This window comes from Podarcis raffonei, chromosome 2 (assembly GCF_027172205.1).
Source record: "Podarcis raffonei isolate rPodRaf1 chromosome 2, rPodRaf1.pri, whole genome shotgun sequence".
Lineage (NCBI taxonomy): Eukaryota > Metazoa > Chordata > Lepidosauria > Squamata > Lacertidae > Podarcis > Podarcis raffonei.
The window spans coordinates 34,870,119-34,886,727 of record NC_070603.1 but is presented as its reverse complement, the minus strand read 5'-3'; the positions used below and the strand labels follow the sequence as shown (position 1 = coordinate 34,886,727).

Sequence of the window (16,609 nt, the reverse complement as noted above, 5' to 3'; positions counted from 1 at the left end):
GCCAAATGTCTGTCAAGACTTTTCCCCTACTACTGTTTCCTGGTACAGATATTTTTCTGAATTGGAATGCAATATTTAACCATATTCTCCCTTCCTTCGTTTCTTCCACTGTTGGTGGATGGCAGTACATTGACTTGTGTACAATTGTATATTCCAGTCTAGTCAACTGCAAGACACTGGCATGTAATATAAAGTACATCTTTAAAAAGGAAAGGAAAGCAGTTGCTGCCATTCTATGGAAGGTAAACGAAAAGTGAGGGGTGGTTACTGGCCCTGAGGAGGAGCTCGGCATGGTTGCTTTGAAAAGAATTCTCTTCAAGAGTTGTACAATATTATGATTCTAGCTGGAATGGCAGTTACTGCTCTGGGATGGAAAGAAAAGGCCAAATGGAATATGGAAAAATGGAATGAATATGTTTTTGAATATTTGCACAGATAGTGGCAGAGGATAGATGGGAAAATAGATGCCAAAGAATCACATATAAATGGGCATTTTACAGGAACTGGATAGAAAGGGGAGAAGCCAACCCTAACATACAAGCTCGAATGAACAGACTGTGTACATGGATAAAGATATGAAGAAGGAAGGCCTGACCAGGGGGGAGGGGAAAAAAAAAAAGGAAACCGGATGGTATTTTGAATTGATTTTGTTATGTAAGCCTTTTTTCAGAAACCATATATATTAATGTTATGTAGTTATGCATTGGAGTATGAATGAATTTTGTTTTGTATTCTTGGTTTTATAGAATATATATAATAATGTTATGTTACTAAGCAAATTTAATAAAATGGGGGGACGGGACGAAAAGAATTCTCTTGGTATAGATATAATAAATATAGATATAATATAAAAGAATGGAACTTATTTATTGGTTGAAAAATAAAACATTTGCAAACACATGGTGTTGCTCCTTTTGTATACTGTGACATAATATGATTTAATGTGAAAGCTTTTATATGAAGCTGAGACTTTCAGGTAAAGTGAAGTGCGAGCTTGCCCCACATCTTTAGAAAGGGGAGATGAGTCCTGAACGATGTCAAGATCTTTACTGCCCTAAGAAAACCTAAAAAGCAAAATTTCTAATTCTTCCCCACCCCAGATGGGACTCGAACCCACAATCCCTGGCTTAGGAGGCCAGTGCCTTATCCATTAGGCCACTGGGGCTGTATGCCACGAGATGCTTCATTATTTCCTTCATCTCGCAGAGCAACTGTCTAATAAATTCTACCTTTGTTTGCTTGTGTGATGAGCAGGATTAGTTTTCAGAGTTGTAGTCCTTCGCAGGCGCTCTGCATTCATTTCAGCCTACGAGAGAGGAAGGCTATTTGCGCAAACAGACCTACGGGAAAAGCGGTTTTAAAAATATGGACTGCTGACAGTCACTGATCCACTGTACCTAAAAGTCTTTTTAATGCTCTGTGATGATGGAACTCGCCCCCTCCGCGACTGTGTATCATTTTCTGTTTTTTCTGCATAAAACTGATTGGACGATAGGATTAAGAACACGCCTGAACGGCAGCTTGCTTTCGGGGTGAGACTGGGGAGCACGTCTCGTACATCGAACTAATTAAATTCCAGTTAGATGTTTCGCCTGATATTTATTGGTCCTATATCTCGGGATTATTATTGAACCGCTAAAACGTATCGACCACGAAGGGACTCGAACCCTCAATCTTCTGATCCGAAGTCAGACGCCTTATCCATTAGGCCACGCGGTCACTTGCAGACACAGAGGGGTATTGGTAAACAGAAGGTATAAAGCAGGAGGTAGCAGACGATGGCTTTTTAAAAGAAGTTAAACTTCACATGTTTCTGAGACGGCGACGGGTTGCTTTTAATTTCCGTGCCATCTCCCGCTGTTTATTGCTGCCCTCCATTTTCCCTTCCGCATTGCCTGGCGGTGAAACTCTCCTAGCTCGCGAGAGTTTCTTGCTGCAGCTTTTAATGGTTTAACCAGGAAACCTTTAAATTTTTTAGGTCTTCTCCTTCTGCAGGCAGTTAGCTGCTTAACATCTGAGCCAGGGTATAAAAACGTGAATAAAGAAAGGGAGTACTTCTTGTGCACACCAATGGAAAGTGGCCCCCATCACGTTTAGGCAAAAAAAAAAAGAACCCCGGAAGAAGAGAAGGAGAGGAAGATCTGAAAAGTTTCTCATTAGAAATCAACCGCCCCGTTAGTGAAATTATCCATTTATAGGAATTTTCAGTCTGTGAATATGCGTAGGGTCCCCAAGCTGAATGCTGCGGCGTTGATTCTTACCCCCCCTTTAAAGCGCGGTGCCTCTGAGCATGTGCAGAATGCACATTTCGCCCCACGTGGCCTTGAGCATTGGATCTATAGATTTCAGCCCTGCTGCTACTAAACTCTTTTATTATTGTCAGCAGCTTAGGATTCTGAAAAGCCGCGGTGTTCACTTAATTTTTAAAGGGAGAGGCGATCGATTATCGGACAGCATTTGTTGTTCCTTTCCTCGTTTATAAGCCGTGAGGGCGAGTGGGAGAAACCTGCGCCCGGGCTCTATGCTGGGGTACACAGGCGCTATGAAATTAATTCGGCTATTACAGAGTTAAGTAAGAACGTAGACGCTTTTTTTCCAGCGAGCCCCAGTGGCCTAATGGATAAGGCACTGGCCTCCTAAGCCAGGGATTGTGGGTTCGAGTCCCATCTGGGGTGAATTTCTTTTTTCCTCTGCTTTCCCCCCCATTCACTTTGGTGGTTCTAATTAAGCTGTCTTGTTCCTCTCTTACATTTAATTCATCTCACTGTAAAATTATTAATTGTTTTCATCATTACCTGGCTCCGGCCTGGTGGAACACTCTGTCTCATGAGACCAGGGCCCTGCAGGATCTGATTTCTTTCCACAGGGCCTGTAAGACAGAGTTGTTCCGCCTGGCCTTTGGCTTAGAGTTAATTTGATTCCCTCCCCCTCTTTCTTTTTTCCTTTCTCCTCCTGTGATGAGGCTGCATTTTAATGTTTCAGTGTTTCAATGTTGTTTCAATCTTGTTTTTAAGTTGTATTCATTCAACTTGTTTTTATTATTGCTTGTTAGCCGCCCTGAGCCCGGCCTTGGCTGGGCAGGGCGGGGTATAAATAAAATTTATTATTATTATTATTATTATTATTATTATTATTATTAATGCCCACAGGAATAAACAGGTCAGCCATTACTGTGGTTTAACCAGGGTTGGCCCAACCTGCGAGGCAAGGTGGGGTGACTGCCTCAGGCAGCAGGATCCACTGAGCCAGCAGATCCCAGTGTTGATCTTTCTTCCCCCTTGTTCCTGATTAGATCTTCCCTCACCCCTTCTTCCATGGCGGGGAAAGGGACACCATTTTGGGGTCCGCCTCAGGTGTCAAAATGTCTTGGGCCAGCCCTGGGTTTAACCCTGTTTAGTCTATCACTGCTACATGTCTGTGCTAGAAACATAACCAAAGACAACCGGAAGAAGGCCTTGGGCCTCCCTAAAATTATATGTAGAGGGCAGATCAGGGAGTGCCTGGAAGCAGTGTCGTTCCCAACAGATTATGTGGACATCTGAAACAGGTAAAATTCAGTCAGGTGCTTAGATGTTTTGGAAGCTTTGATCCCATAGATGCTGGCTAAGAAGTTCAAGGTGCTGCAAAAATTCTAAAGCAGTTCATCCTTGTGAACCATAATTTCTATGTGAGGCAATATACATACTACAGAGTAGACCCAAGCAACTCAATGGACTTAGGCTGCTTGATTTCAGCAGGTCTTCTGTGCGACTCAGTTGGATGCCAACCTATAGGTCTCTAACTATGCAGGTTTACTCGGAAGTAAATCCTGCTGAATTCAATAGGGATTAGCCCCAGGTAAACTGGGGTCAGGATTGTAGCCTTAGGATACCCTATGATGCCACTTTAAACACTCATGGCTTCCCCCAAGGAATCCTGGGAACTGTAGTTTGTTAAGGGTGCTGAGAGTTGTGAGGACCCCGTTCCCCTCTTGGAACTACAGTTCTTGGAATGCTTTAGCAATCAGTCCTTCTTCCCAGGGGAACTCTGGGAAATGTAGTTGTGTTAAGGGGAACTGGGGTGTCCTTACAACTCTTCGCATCCTTAACAAACTAGTTCCCAGAATTATTGGGGGAAAAGCATGACTGTTTGCTGTGGTAAATTGCTCTAAATGTATACTGCAGCTAGAGTCTTAGGTATTATAGTGTACATCTCCCAATTAATGTATTGTGTATTCCAGAAGAATTTTTATTATATCAGAATTTTAAGCCTATTTTTAACCAGCCAGTGATGTAAACTTTGCCCAGTGTTCAAAATAATGTTCCTCTACCTCTCATGTTCTAAATAAGTAGCCTGCTTCTTCCTCGTGACAACTGTTAATTAAAAAATAGAATTACTGTAAAAATGCTGCATTGTGATTTTATAGCAACAAAGTGACAAGCAACCTTTCCCTTAAATTCAGAGTGCCCTCTTGTGGCAATCAGAGAGAACTCAAAATTGGCTTTAGAGAAGAGGAACACGTGGCCTTTTCAAAGTACAGTACTGTCGAGATTCTTCCAGAAAATGCACGAAGAAGGAACTGTATTCTATATTATTTATAACAATGGTTTTCAAGAAGTATGGAACAGATGTCTTTCACGGAAATAAATTTTGCCTCAGAAAAAAGCAGTTGCAGAAAGTAATTCAAGAGAAAACATCAAGGAAATGCCTAACTTGATTATAGAATAAACAACCTGTAAAAATGCTATCATTTAAGTTGGCAAGCTGCAGCGTGGTGGCTAAGAAACAACTCTGGTCCCCAAGATACCAGATCAGAGGTACGAGCAAGAACAGACAAGGTTCTTTCCACTCCTGATTTTATGTCATTCCATGTTTTCTCTACCCTTTATTTCCACTTCTTCCAGAACTCCTATCATCCCTGACCATTGGCACTGTTGGTTGGAACTGATGGGAGTTCAGTAACATCAGGAGGGCTGAAGATTCCCCATCCCTGTTCTAGAAGCAGTAGAAAAGGACTCAGTTGTTGCTCGGTAACTTCCCTGCATTCTCCTCTCTCCCATACGTAGCAGGAAACATACAAAGCTATGGCATGAACAGGGAAACAACAGGGTCTTCAGAGAGGGGCAGCTAGTTCATAACTTGTATGAAGCCCCATTGCTGCCTCAAGTCTTCCAACAACGTACATCCAATTTAACGTCAAAATGGCTGCATTGTAATTCATACAGCTGCCTGGGAAATAAGGTAGCTCCCAATGTTTGGGTTATCTAGCCCCAGCGGTAGCAACATCTAAGGCAAGAGAACTGGATATACTCCATAATCATTGGCCACAAAGGGCTCATAAAAGCACTACTGCCCCCTCCCCTTTTTAAAGTATCACTAATTTTCAGCTGCTTTGTATGCCTGTTGTCAGGTAGAAAAATGGGATATAAATATTTCAAATATTTATGTGCACATAAATATGAACAGGTTTAGGATGGGTGAGAACAGATTGCATGAGAAAGCAGGGATAGCAAACAAACATGGTACAGTACAGCTGCCCTGTAAATGAGTCTAAAAATGTACAAGACTCATGCTTAGAAGAGATGTTCATTTAAAAGCTAACTGCTACAGCAGAGCTTTCCAAACTTGACATGTTGGTGACACACAACACACAGTTTGGAAAGCTCTGCGCTACAGTCAAGAAGAGTTGGATTAATTACTTTGGTAAATGTATGTTATGGCAGTTGACATAGGACTTCAGCTTCAAGCTCCATTAGTTTTAGCGAAAACGTCCACCCCCATTTCATAAACTGCAAGGAACAGATTTTATGGTGTAAGTTTTTCTTTATTCTTTTCCAAATATTAGAAAGAGTCCAATGGATGTGTTCCAGAATGCTCTTTTTCTCTAGTGCGTTCAGTCAAAGTCCACATGCCGGCTTTGTTTTACAGAAGAGCGAATCTTTTTTTGTCGGAGGCGTTCACGGTTCATTTTCTCCACCCTAAAATCAAATAGAGAGGTTGAGGATGATATCCTTAAGTGTGTCTGTGAAATGATTCCGGTTTGTTATCATAAATGATTTGTATCAGGTTCTTGTCATGCAGAATCAACATGTCAAAGAAAAGCAAAATCAAGTAGTCAAGGGATATTTCTTCTAAAAAGCCTGAAGTAGTTGATATTTTCCCAGAGAAGAGGTACCCACTATGTTTTATCCAAGTGCAACATTCTGAAAGTGATGCCCTTTCAATATAAGTGAAATACAGCAATGCTACCTCGGATGTATATATTACGATTCCAGAGGTCCACTTACACTCTAATACACGCAAGAGATGACCCATGGTGCTCTGCCCTAAGTCAAGAAACAAAAACACTCTCAGCTTCTCCAGCTAGAACTAAGAGAAAATGAAGGCTATCTTCTTTATTATGATGTGTTAAAACTAGGGGTCAGCTGAGGGCCTCCTGGATCCTTGCCTAAGCTTCCTAATATGATTTTGTGACACACCCTTGACAGTTGGAAGCAAGTAGCTGCTCTGCTTGGCTAATGGTAGCTACAGATGATTTCACCTTGCTCTAAGTGAGCACTGTAGGGTGCCATTTTTAATGCAACAGCTGTCAGCTACAGATGCATGCTGATTGGATGAAGTGTTATCTAACTAGTGCACTCATACCTGCTTCTGATCATTTCCACCGTCTCTTTCGATTCAGTTCGAGGCATCTCAGTGGCTTCTATAATCATCTCTCTGATTTTTTGCAAGCAAGCTGCCAAATTCCTCATCTGGTAGCGACTTACTTCAGAGGTGACTATCAGTTCTCCAGATTTACTGATCCTATTCTTGTACTGGGAAAGAAAACATTTTTTTACTATGGAGCATTCCATTTTCATTAGTTTACCAGCCTAAAAATAAGGTTTTGTTTTTTTAAAAAGAGGGAAAGCAGACATGATTGCCACAGAAGGCAACTTCTGACCGTCTCTTCTGAAAGTTACCCTTACAGCCCAATCCTATGCATGTTCACTTTGAAGTTAAATGTCACTGTGTTCACTGGGGCTTATTCCCAGGAATACATGGGTCTGCAGCCTCAATGAAAGTTTTAGATTTACTGTGTAATGGTGCTGGGGAAATATTACCAGATGTAATTATCTTTGTCTCAGTAAACTGCTTATAGGAAGCTGTGGATTAGAATCCTTATTCCCGCCTTGGATTTGGGCTGCCCAGTAAAACGTGGATACCTCATTTACTGGGCAGGGGAACCTGAGAGCAGGCACTCCAGTAGTACTGCAACTGTGGGAGCTTTTGCAGAATAAAAACAAGTTTCCAACAGAATATCAAGAACAGCAAACTTTCAAGCACTAGGATCTGGCAGATGCCACTAGGTGAGGTGTTCTGTCCCTGTGGACCTCAATATCTCCACTGCTCCAAGGCTCCTCTATTACATTACCCAGCACCAGAGTGCTGATGAAAAAAAGGATCTGAATTCCATAATAGGATCTGAATTCCATAATAGGGTAACACAACTTCAACCAGTAAGAGTTGCGACAATTAACCAAACCCTCCAGGCGCTGTTCTTGGGTATAGAGCAATCACACTGCAGAGTGAAAAACAAGGTAAGGATAATAGAGCACTTTCAGTGTTAAAATGCTTTAGAAAAATAATATTTCAGCCATTAACTTAGCTTATGCTTAGCAATTACTTTCCTCAATGCAGAAGTTAGATTTGCACAGGTCACCAGACACTAGCTAAAGGTGGCAAGCAGTCCTAGGCTTGCGTTATGCCTGGACCAGAGAGGCTGCAGCTTTGCTGGTGGAATGGCTGCTGTATCCAATGTGTGCTCAGCCCGGGGATGGAAAAGAAGGCCACACAAATAGAATGCACAAATCCAAAAGTCTCTCAGCCAACAAATTTTCAGCATAGCATTGTGCCTTGAATGTGATGCTAACCAGAGTTAGCATGGGTTATATGTAATCAATATTGAGTTATATTGCCTAAATGGCTTCTCAGAGCACCCTAATTTCCTTGTGTGCTGCTTCAATAAACTAGTAAACCAAGATCAAGCTATCCTGCTGAGCTGAATAGCTTGGGAAGTACCTAGAAAAAGAAAGATAAATGCTAAGAATTACCATCGTGGCCATTTTCTGTCGCACATCTTCCGAGATCCAATCTGCTGTTGCCAAATGGAACCGGACTTCTGCCTTTGTATTTACTGCAAGTGAAACAAAGAAATACATAACTATTCCTAGGGGCACATGGAGAACTACAGATCCTATCCAAAGGCTGCAGGTTCAGATTTCAATTCAATGATGTCACACATACCCCACCAGCTCATCTTGCTGCCATGCAAAATGTCACTCCCCACCAAACTTTGAAGTGTCCTGCATTTTCAGAAGAATTCTTGGCATTCCAAGAGACACGGCAAAAAAAGGAGACTCAATCTCAAAAAAGCCGAAAAGTAATACTTTTTATTAATGCCCAATGCATTTTGGCTGGCAAAGTCCTCCCTCAGGAGCATTTTCCCCGCTTGTAAACAACTCAAAAGAACCATTTTAAAGTCACAGGAGTTTTATCTATCAAACACATGTCCCAAAATCTCCTCCAAAGGGTTGGAGGATCCTCTGGAGCAGATCGGGGGAACACAGGGACTTGTAGAGGACAGGAGAGGGCGTTCCTATTACAGCACTGAATATTAACTCTGATCTTTTTAAAAAAATGAAGAAAAGAGAAACTAGTTAATGTTAATGTCAGGGAGCTGCCATCAGGACAGGGGAGGAGGCCTGGGAATACAGGGAGCTGCCCACGCTCCTGAGAAGCAGCTCCATGTCCAACGAGGGGGAAAGCCACACCTCCAGTGGAGCAGAGGCGGAATGGGAAAGCCGAGCGAGGGAAGGGCTCAAAGATGCTACTGAGAGCCCAAGCGCCTCACCTAGCCCGGCCAACCAGGAAACAGGCACGCCATTTCCATCGCCCAGTTTACGCAGACGTGTGAAACACAAGGAGGGAAGGCGGAGATTTGGGGTGTCTTAAGTTCTTATGCTGGAGGGGAAACCGGAAGGGGCCACCTGGAGGGGAAACCGGAAGGGGCCACTCCCGGAATCTGCAAGTGATTGAGACGGACATGAACTTTCTGGTCCTGCACTGTAAATAGTTTGCACAAATAAAAACCTGCCAAAGACAGGTCGGAGTCCCGCCTGGTTACTCGTGAGCAACCACCACACCGCCTGACAGTTAAAAAGAAGCACTGATCTTTCAGTACTTGTCAAAGTCATAAGGCTAATGAGTCCTCAGATTTAGATGTACAAATGTTAACTTTACACATCTAATAGCACCATTGGTTAACAGAAAAATCCACAGCTTGATTCTACTCATGTTTCCTCAAAAGGGAGCTCACTCCCAAGTATGCATGCCCAGGACAAGTATCTATTTAAATCTGCTCCAATATTTTTAGTACCTTTATTAACGTTCTGGCCTCCTGGGCCACTACTTCGGCAATACGATATGGACAAACGACCTGGAAAAGATTGCAAAGAGAAATATTGAAAAGATACAGTCATGGTTTTGTGTATGTATATGGAAGAAGAAAAAAGGGTGAAATTGCATAGGAAAGGATATACTGATCTGGAAGGTCACACTTGGAATAGAGGTGACTTCTTGAAGTATGAAGGTAACTCCAATAAACAACACTCCTGTAGGAGCATTCCGATTGTCCTTAAGTAGTTACCGTATTCTCCATCTAGTGAAATAAGCAGGTAATGAATTGCAGTGGCAGCTTTAGCGAAAGCATTTCCCACCAACGGGATTTACTTCCCAATACTGGGGAAGTACATGCGACTGTGGGCATTGTTTTTAGGGTATATGTTTCTGAATGTTTTTGATATATAATAAAAACAATGCTTGAAGTACATATTTTTTAAGGTAGCATACAAGCTGCATAGAATTAATTACTGCTTTATCAAATGTAAAATTAAGATAGCATCCTGAGTTACGTATGACATTAAGCCGAACTAGAGCTTAGAAGGAACAAGCAAGTGTACTGGTGCATGTGAAAATACTGCACATTACTTCTGAGGTTTGGCTTAGCATGGGGCTAGATCCTGAGCCTCAGTGGCCAAATGTGTCTCTTTATGTGGTCCTTGGGAATCTCCCAAAGCTACATCCCCTCTGCAGACCATGTTTTACACTCTCCTTGAGTGTTTTTGCCTTGCTATAATATGTCCTGGAACTCTGATAATGCCTCTTGCCTGCCTGGATGGAAAACAGAGAGTGATGTGTGACTGTGTGTAGAAAGAAACTTACTGTACAAAGAAGGCACATGGCTTGCTCTGTTCACTTTTGCCTCTGGCCTCACCCACCACTGGCATGTGGCCTCCACTGGCAACACAAGCACTATAGGGCATTGTTGTGTTAATGATTTGCCCATCTGTTCTTTGCAGTTCTGTGCCAGTACCCAATCCTCCACTAAATAAAAGTTTAACTGATTTACAGCACAAGCCTATAGGCCTGTTTAAATCAGAAATATAGCCATAGTACTTACTTCCAAGCAAGCCTGCATAGGATTACACTGTTACAAGCAAATAAAATGAAAGCCTGGGGAAATCATTTGAGAGAAAGAGACGTCACTTCTCTAATGTTCTGGACTCACCTACAGGTATGTCGGGAACAGTCTGGTTTGCCAAATCCTGTTAACACAGAGATACATATTGTTAAGAAACTGCAACTTAATACTACTGTAAAAATTTCTGTAGTACAATTAGTGTATAAACAGAAGATGGAAAAATATGCAACTACAGCAATAGATTTTTTTTTAAAGGCCATGGGCAGGGTCTTATCAATTTTTAGCTTTACTTTGTACAATATAGATTTTTAGGCACTCAAATTACTATGTTTCCTCAGCTTTAACGTCTTAGACCAGACACTTGTGACCATTTTTCAGTTCAGAAAAGCTGACAATCAGAGGACTTCTTGAACTAAGTGTGGATCATCAGATTCTGAAAACCATTTATTCAACCAGGAGCAGTAAGTTGTATCCACTATTGTCAAGTCATTCACAATACTAGTTTATCACATCTGAACCTTCAAGAAAAAAGGGGAGGGGCAACTCATGAGGACTTCAACATGCAGAATCATTGTACAACTGAGTCTGCAAAGAAATCACCACCCTTGAATTCAGTCTCAACATCTCATTGCCATTCTCCAGATAAAACATACTGGATAGCCACCTATCGCTGGTTCCCTCACTGCAAGAAGTGAAGCTACAGGGAACGAGGCAGAGGGCCTTCTTGGTAGTGGCGCCTGCCCTGTGGAACGCCCTCCCATCAGATGTCAAGGAAATAAACAAGTATCTGACTTTTAGAAAACATCTGAAGGCAGCCCTGTTTAGGGAAGTTTTTAATGTTTGATGTTTTATCACTTTATTATGATTATGATTATTCTGTTGGGAGCCGCCCAGAGCAGCTGGGGAAACCCAGCCAGATGGGCGGGATATAAATAAATAAATTTTTATTGTTATTATTAGGCAAATGGTAGGAGTGAATTTCCTACATTGGTAGTAAGTTCAATTAGATAACCTTTAAGATTAAGTAAAGGTAGAGTTAGATACAAAAGGGTAGTACAATCTAATAGCTTGCAGAACCACCACCTTACTCAAACTAAGCAGAACTGGGTCTGGTAAGTGGCTGGATAGGAGGCTGCTTGGGAACAGCACATACACTGCTTTGGGTGTCATAAGGGAGGGAAACTGAGATATGGAGAATATATGAATATATAAACAAAAAACAAGAATTGTTTATCTTTGCTGCTCACATTTGTTCACATTGGGAGAGATGTGCTATCCCATCAGAGACATATGCTATTTTATTTATTAAAGGTAAAGGTAAAGGGACCCCTGACCATTAGGTCCAGTCGTGGCCGACTCTGGGGTTGCGGTGCTCATCTTGCTTTATTGGCCGAGGGAGCCAGCGTACAGCTTCCGGGTCATGTGGCCAGCATGACTAAGCTGCTTCTGGCGAACCACAGCAGCGCACGGAAATGCCGTTTACCTTCCCGCTGGAGTGGTACCTATTTATCTACTTGCACTTTGACGTGCTTTCAAACTGCTAGGTTGGCAGGAGCAGGGATTGAGCAACAGGAGCTCACCCTGTCGCGGGGATTCGAACCGCCGACCTTCTGATCGGGAGGTGCTAGGCCCTGTGGTTTAACCATATTTTATTTATTACACCTGTCTATATCATGACTCCCCCCCCTCCAATAAACAACAGGCAGCTCCATTTTATCCTCCCAACATCTCCGTGAGGTAGGCCAGGGTAAGAGACAACGACCAACCCAAGGCCACCCAGTGAAGTTAATAAGCGCAGTAGGGATTCGAACCTGCGTTTCCCCAGTTCCTATTCTTAGGCCTATCCATTTACATGGGGCAACGCAACTTCCGCCCGCAGACCGGCGGTGAGAGAGAGGCATAGAACTATGCGAACGGAAATCTAAGGAAGGCGCTACTCTACTTTTTATATAGATCTAGGTGCTCCGACCATCAATCGCCTCCAATCCGGATTCCTAACCTTTTTTGCGTCGGCTCCTTTTTGCTGCGAGGGGTAGAGTTTGTCCAAGCTGTATTCGCTCCGGAATTCAGAACCGGAGTCTGGGCGAGCGGAGGCGATGGCTCGGCGCGGGAAGTCCCGAGCCGCTTCTGCGGAGAGCAGCTTCAGCGCCGGCCATCGCCAGAGGCAGCGCAGCGCGCACGCCGCCATCTTGTGCTCGGCTGAGTGCTGCTCTAAAAAAGTCCGGCTACAAAAAGCACTCGGTCTCTTGCCGTTCCGGAGAAACATGGTTCTCTTCCTCACCTTTCCCCTCCGCCTCTTGCATAAACGTGCATATGGATTCCGAAATCTGGGGAAGAGATATGCTGGGCCTGCGCTGCTGTTGATATAGGCTGTTCACTTCTAAACACTTTTATCTTCCACACACTCTGAGCTTCTTAGATTTAAATTGCATTTCAGTTTCTAAAATGAATCTGTTTTAGTTTTAATTGTTTTATACAGTGCTTTTTCCCTTAAAAAAAGTTTAGTTACTCTCATTTTGACTCAAGAAAATCACCATTTTCTGTTTCAAATTGGGGAAAATAAATACAGTAAATGGACAAAAGTACAAAGATTCACAAAATGTTTAGGGGTATGCAGGGTATCCCTGCATCCCCCCTGAAAAAAGCACTGGTTTTATAATAATAATAATAATAATAATAATAATAATAATAATAATAATAATAATAATAATTTATTATTTGAACCCCGCCCATCTGGCTGGGTTTCCCTAGCCACTCTGGGCGGCTTCCATAGAAACCAAAAAAACACTAAAATATCATACATTAAAAACTTCCCTGAACAGGGCTGGCTTAAGATGTCTTCTGAATGTCAGGTAGTTGTTTATCGTTCTGACATCTGATGGGAGGGCGTTCCACAGGGCGGGCGCCACTATGGAAAAGGCCCTCTGCCTGGTTCCCTGTAGCTTTGCTTCTCGCAATGAGGGAACCGCAAGAAGGCCCTCGGCGCTGGACCTCAGCGTCCGGGCAGAATGATGGGGGTGGAGACGCTCCTTCAGGTATACTGGACCGAGGCCGTTTAGGGCTTTAAAGGTCAGCACCAACACTTTGAATTGTGCTCGGAAACGTACTGGGAGCCAATGTAGGTCTTTTAAGACCGGTGTTATGTGGTCTCGGCGGCCACCCCCAGTCACCAGTCTAGCTGCCACATTCTGGATTAGCTGTAGTTTCCGAGTCACCTTCAAAGGTAGCGCCACATAGAGCGCATTGCAGTAGTCCAAGCGGGAGATAACTAGAGCATGCACCACTCTGGCGAGACAGTCTGCGGGCAGGTAGGGTCTCAGCCTGCGTACCAGGTGGAGTTGGTAGACAGCTGCCCTGGATACAAAATTGACCTGCGCCTCCATGGACAGCTGTGAGTCCAAAATGACTCCCAGGCTACGCACCTGGTCCTTCAGGGGCACAGTTACCCTATTCAGGACCAGGGAGTCCTCCACACCAGCCCGCCCCCTGTCCCCCAAAAACAGTACTTCTGTCTTGTCAGGATTCAACTTCAATCCATTAGCCGCCATCCATCCTCCAACCGCCTCCAGGCACTCACACAGGACCTTCACCGCCTTCACTGGTTCTGATTTGAAAGAGAGGTAGAGCTGGGTATCATCTGCATATTGATGGACACCCAGTCCAAACCCCCTGATGATCTCTCCCAGTGGCTTCATATAGATGTTAAAAAGCATGGGAGAGAGGACATTTTACTTTTTAATCTATTTTATATTTGTTACATTTTAATCTATTTTATATTTGCTTTGTGAGCAGCCTGGAGAAACTCCTATTATTAGGTCTAAATGGAGCAAATAGCATTTTTTATTTTAAAAAATAAATAAGTAAATCGCTGGGTTCTGCTCAGAATTGCTCAGAATTGTAGCATTGTCTTCATAATTAAAAGTACTGGGCCAAAATGTGCTTCTGTTTTCGTTTTGAGTGTATCAGCTATTTGCAGGGAATCCCTATAATGTCTTCAAGCATTCCTGTGAAATTTCAAAGTTGGAGGCTCGCAAACCATTGCATTTCAAGTATTTGCTTGAAAGTCAAGTCCCACTGTGTTCAATGGAGTTTGATCCCAATTAAGAATAGCAGATCTCCCTATTTAGGAGCAAGCTTAATTGAACTCGGAAGGATTGACTTCTGAGTAGACATAAGACTGGGCTGTAAAATACATTAACCGATGGAAACATAGCTGTCAACTTACAGATTTGAAAATAAGGGACCAGCAGCCTCGAAAATAAGGGATCAGCAGCCAAAATAAGGGATTTTATGGACACAGGTATGTTCAGCTTCTGAGCCCCTCCGAGCCAAAGGCAGAAAGCCCAGCCAGCAGCCAAATGAAGCCTCATCAATAAGGGACAGGAGCGGGGCATGGCGCAGGGATAAGGGACTGTCCCGCCAAATAAGGGACGCTTGACAGCTATGGATGGAAACCACATGCATGGTTTCAGTTGCCTGAGGGGTTAAGTTTTCAGTCTTGGATAACCCAAGGAACAAGTCTCATTATACACCGGAAGTAAAGCTGCTGGTTCATAAACAGAGCAAATGTTCATGTTCAGATATAGGTCAGAGGAAATGCTTTATCAAAGGAAAATTTGGAGGGGGACAAAATAATCAAATTTGATTTTTTGAAATTTGGTGATTTTGCCTTGTGGTAAATGGTTAGGCTCCAGGAGGTCAGTGGACAGGATCTCATATAATGGAGCCAAGTTACTAGATGTAAATTCATTAGTTCTCTTCATAGAATTGTAGAGTTGGAAAGGACCACAAGGGTCGTCTAGTCCAAACCCCTGCTTTTATTCACAGTATTTGCCAGAACCAACAGACATAGTGAAGTATCTTGTATTTGACAGTATTTAATCTCTGTTGCAGTTTGGAGAAAAGACCTCAAGTTTTTCAAAATTCCCTCGTGGCTTTGAAATGTTGATCTAGCAAATGAGACAGAGGATAGTGGCGAGTTGCTTAGGGACACAACACAGAGAGCATGGTAATTGGGGTGGAAGGAGCTTGGCAGCAAAGATGCAAAAATGTGGCCCATTGAGGTTTCCTTGTGTTTTTTAGAAGCTAACCATGCCCTATTACTTGCTCTTTTCCCCAATCTGAAGGCCTTTAGGCTGAAAAACTGTGATCATGGCTCTTGATTATCGGCTGAAGGCAGAACCATTTGCATTCATACTAATGTATGATGGTGCTGGTTTAATCTCACTTAGCGTTCCTGACAATTTCCCCCGGAACAACCTGGAATTTGGTGGCAGTATGGCATTGCCAGATTATGAAACTGAAATTTCAAAATCTCTAAATTGGCTAATATTTTGGGCCTGAGGAGGACTGCATTCACTCTGGCCACCAGAGCGCTGTGTATTTTATTTTTCCACAACTGCTCTCAAAATTAGTTAAGTCTTTGGGGGACACAGCAGGCCCCTGAACTGGGGGCTAGGCCCCCTGAACTGCTGTAGACCCTAGATATGGTCAGCATGCACCAGGGCCAAAAAAAGGCTTCTAGCCTTCTTGTAGCCTGTTTGGCATAGATTTGGGAATCCATACCACTTGGAGGAGGAAAAAAGACAGAAAGGAACTCCTGGTGATTTATTTGAGGCAATATATGTTTTGGAATAATCTTTCCGAGGGCAAGCTTTGAATAGAGCTGTTCACAGCAAGTGCATAAACAAGCTCTGAAGTGCATTTGGCCAGAAATAAACCTTTCCCCATGTACCCAGAGTGCCTCTCTTTTCCTGTTGGTGTTGCTTCCCCAGTTTGGTAGCCATCTCTTCGGCTTGTGCAAGAGCCACATCTGTGGTGCCTGGCAAGGGGGTCTCCAGAGCTTGCAGGTTATATAACTGATGACACATAGCAGAGGCCATCTGGAAGAAACCAAGCTCTTTAATAACAAGCTAAATATGAAACAAACAAGCAGTTTATTAACTCAGCGAGTCCAAATTAAATCTAACCTAGAGCAGGATTGCCCATCACTTTAGTTCAACCAGTGTCAAGTTTTCATCTCATGTTGAGCAGCTGTAAGGAACCTCAGGCCTGGGGGACAAAATGCAGCTATCCAGCTCTCAGACTCTCCTGAATCCACATCCTCTC

At 43.1% G+C, this 16,609-nt stretch overlaps 1 protein-coding gene and 3 non-coding genes across 5 annotated transcripts; 1 reads left to right on the top strand and 3 right to left on the bottom strand.

Annotated features, from left to right (window-relative positions):
* Positions 1–1,092: 1,092 nt before the first annotated feature.
* On the bottom strand, positions 1,093–1,165 carry TRNAR-CCU (transfer RNA arginine (anticodon CCU)). The gene has a single exon. It is a non-coding gene; the product is annotated as a tRNA-Arg (tRNA).
* A 481-nt stretch (positions 1,166–1,646) lies between these two features.
* On the bottom strand, positions 1,647–1,719 carry TRNAR-UCG (transfer RNA arginine (anticodon UCG)). Its single transcript has one exon. It is a non-coding gene; the product is annotated as a tRNA-Arg (tRNA).
* Positions 1,720–2,602: 883 nt separating this feature from the next.
* On the top strand, positions 2,603–2,675 carry TRNAR-CCU (transfer RNA arginine (anticodon CCU)). The gene has a single exon. It is a non-coding gene; the product is annotated as a tRNA-Arg (tRNA).
* Positions 2,676–5,782: 3,107 nt separating this feature from the next.
* Positions 5,783–12,730, bottom strand: MRPL58 (mitochondrial ribosomal protein L58). Of its 2 annotated transcripts, none has more exons than XM_053375849.1 (6): positions 12,501–12,730; positions 10,589–10,625; positions 9,398–9,457; positions 8,073–8,155; positions 6,625–6,794; positions 5,783–5,957 (listed from the first exon to the last, which is right to left on the bottom strand). In XM_053375849.1, the coding sequence occupies exons 1-6, from the start codon at positions 12,687–12,689 to the stop codon at positions 5,873–5,875; spliced, it is 624 nt and encodes a 207-aa protein (XP_053231824.1). In that variant the 5' UTR covers positions 12,690–12,730; the 3' UTR covers positions 5,783–5,872. The 2 variants fall into 2 exon arrangements, with proteins under 2 accessions (XP_053231824.1, XP_053231825.1); XM_053375850.1 differs by lacking the exon at positions 12,501–12,730 and adding an exon at positions 12,313–12,417.
* Positions 12,731–16,609: the final 3,879 nt, after the last annotated feature.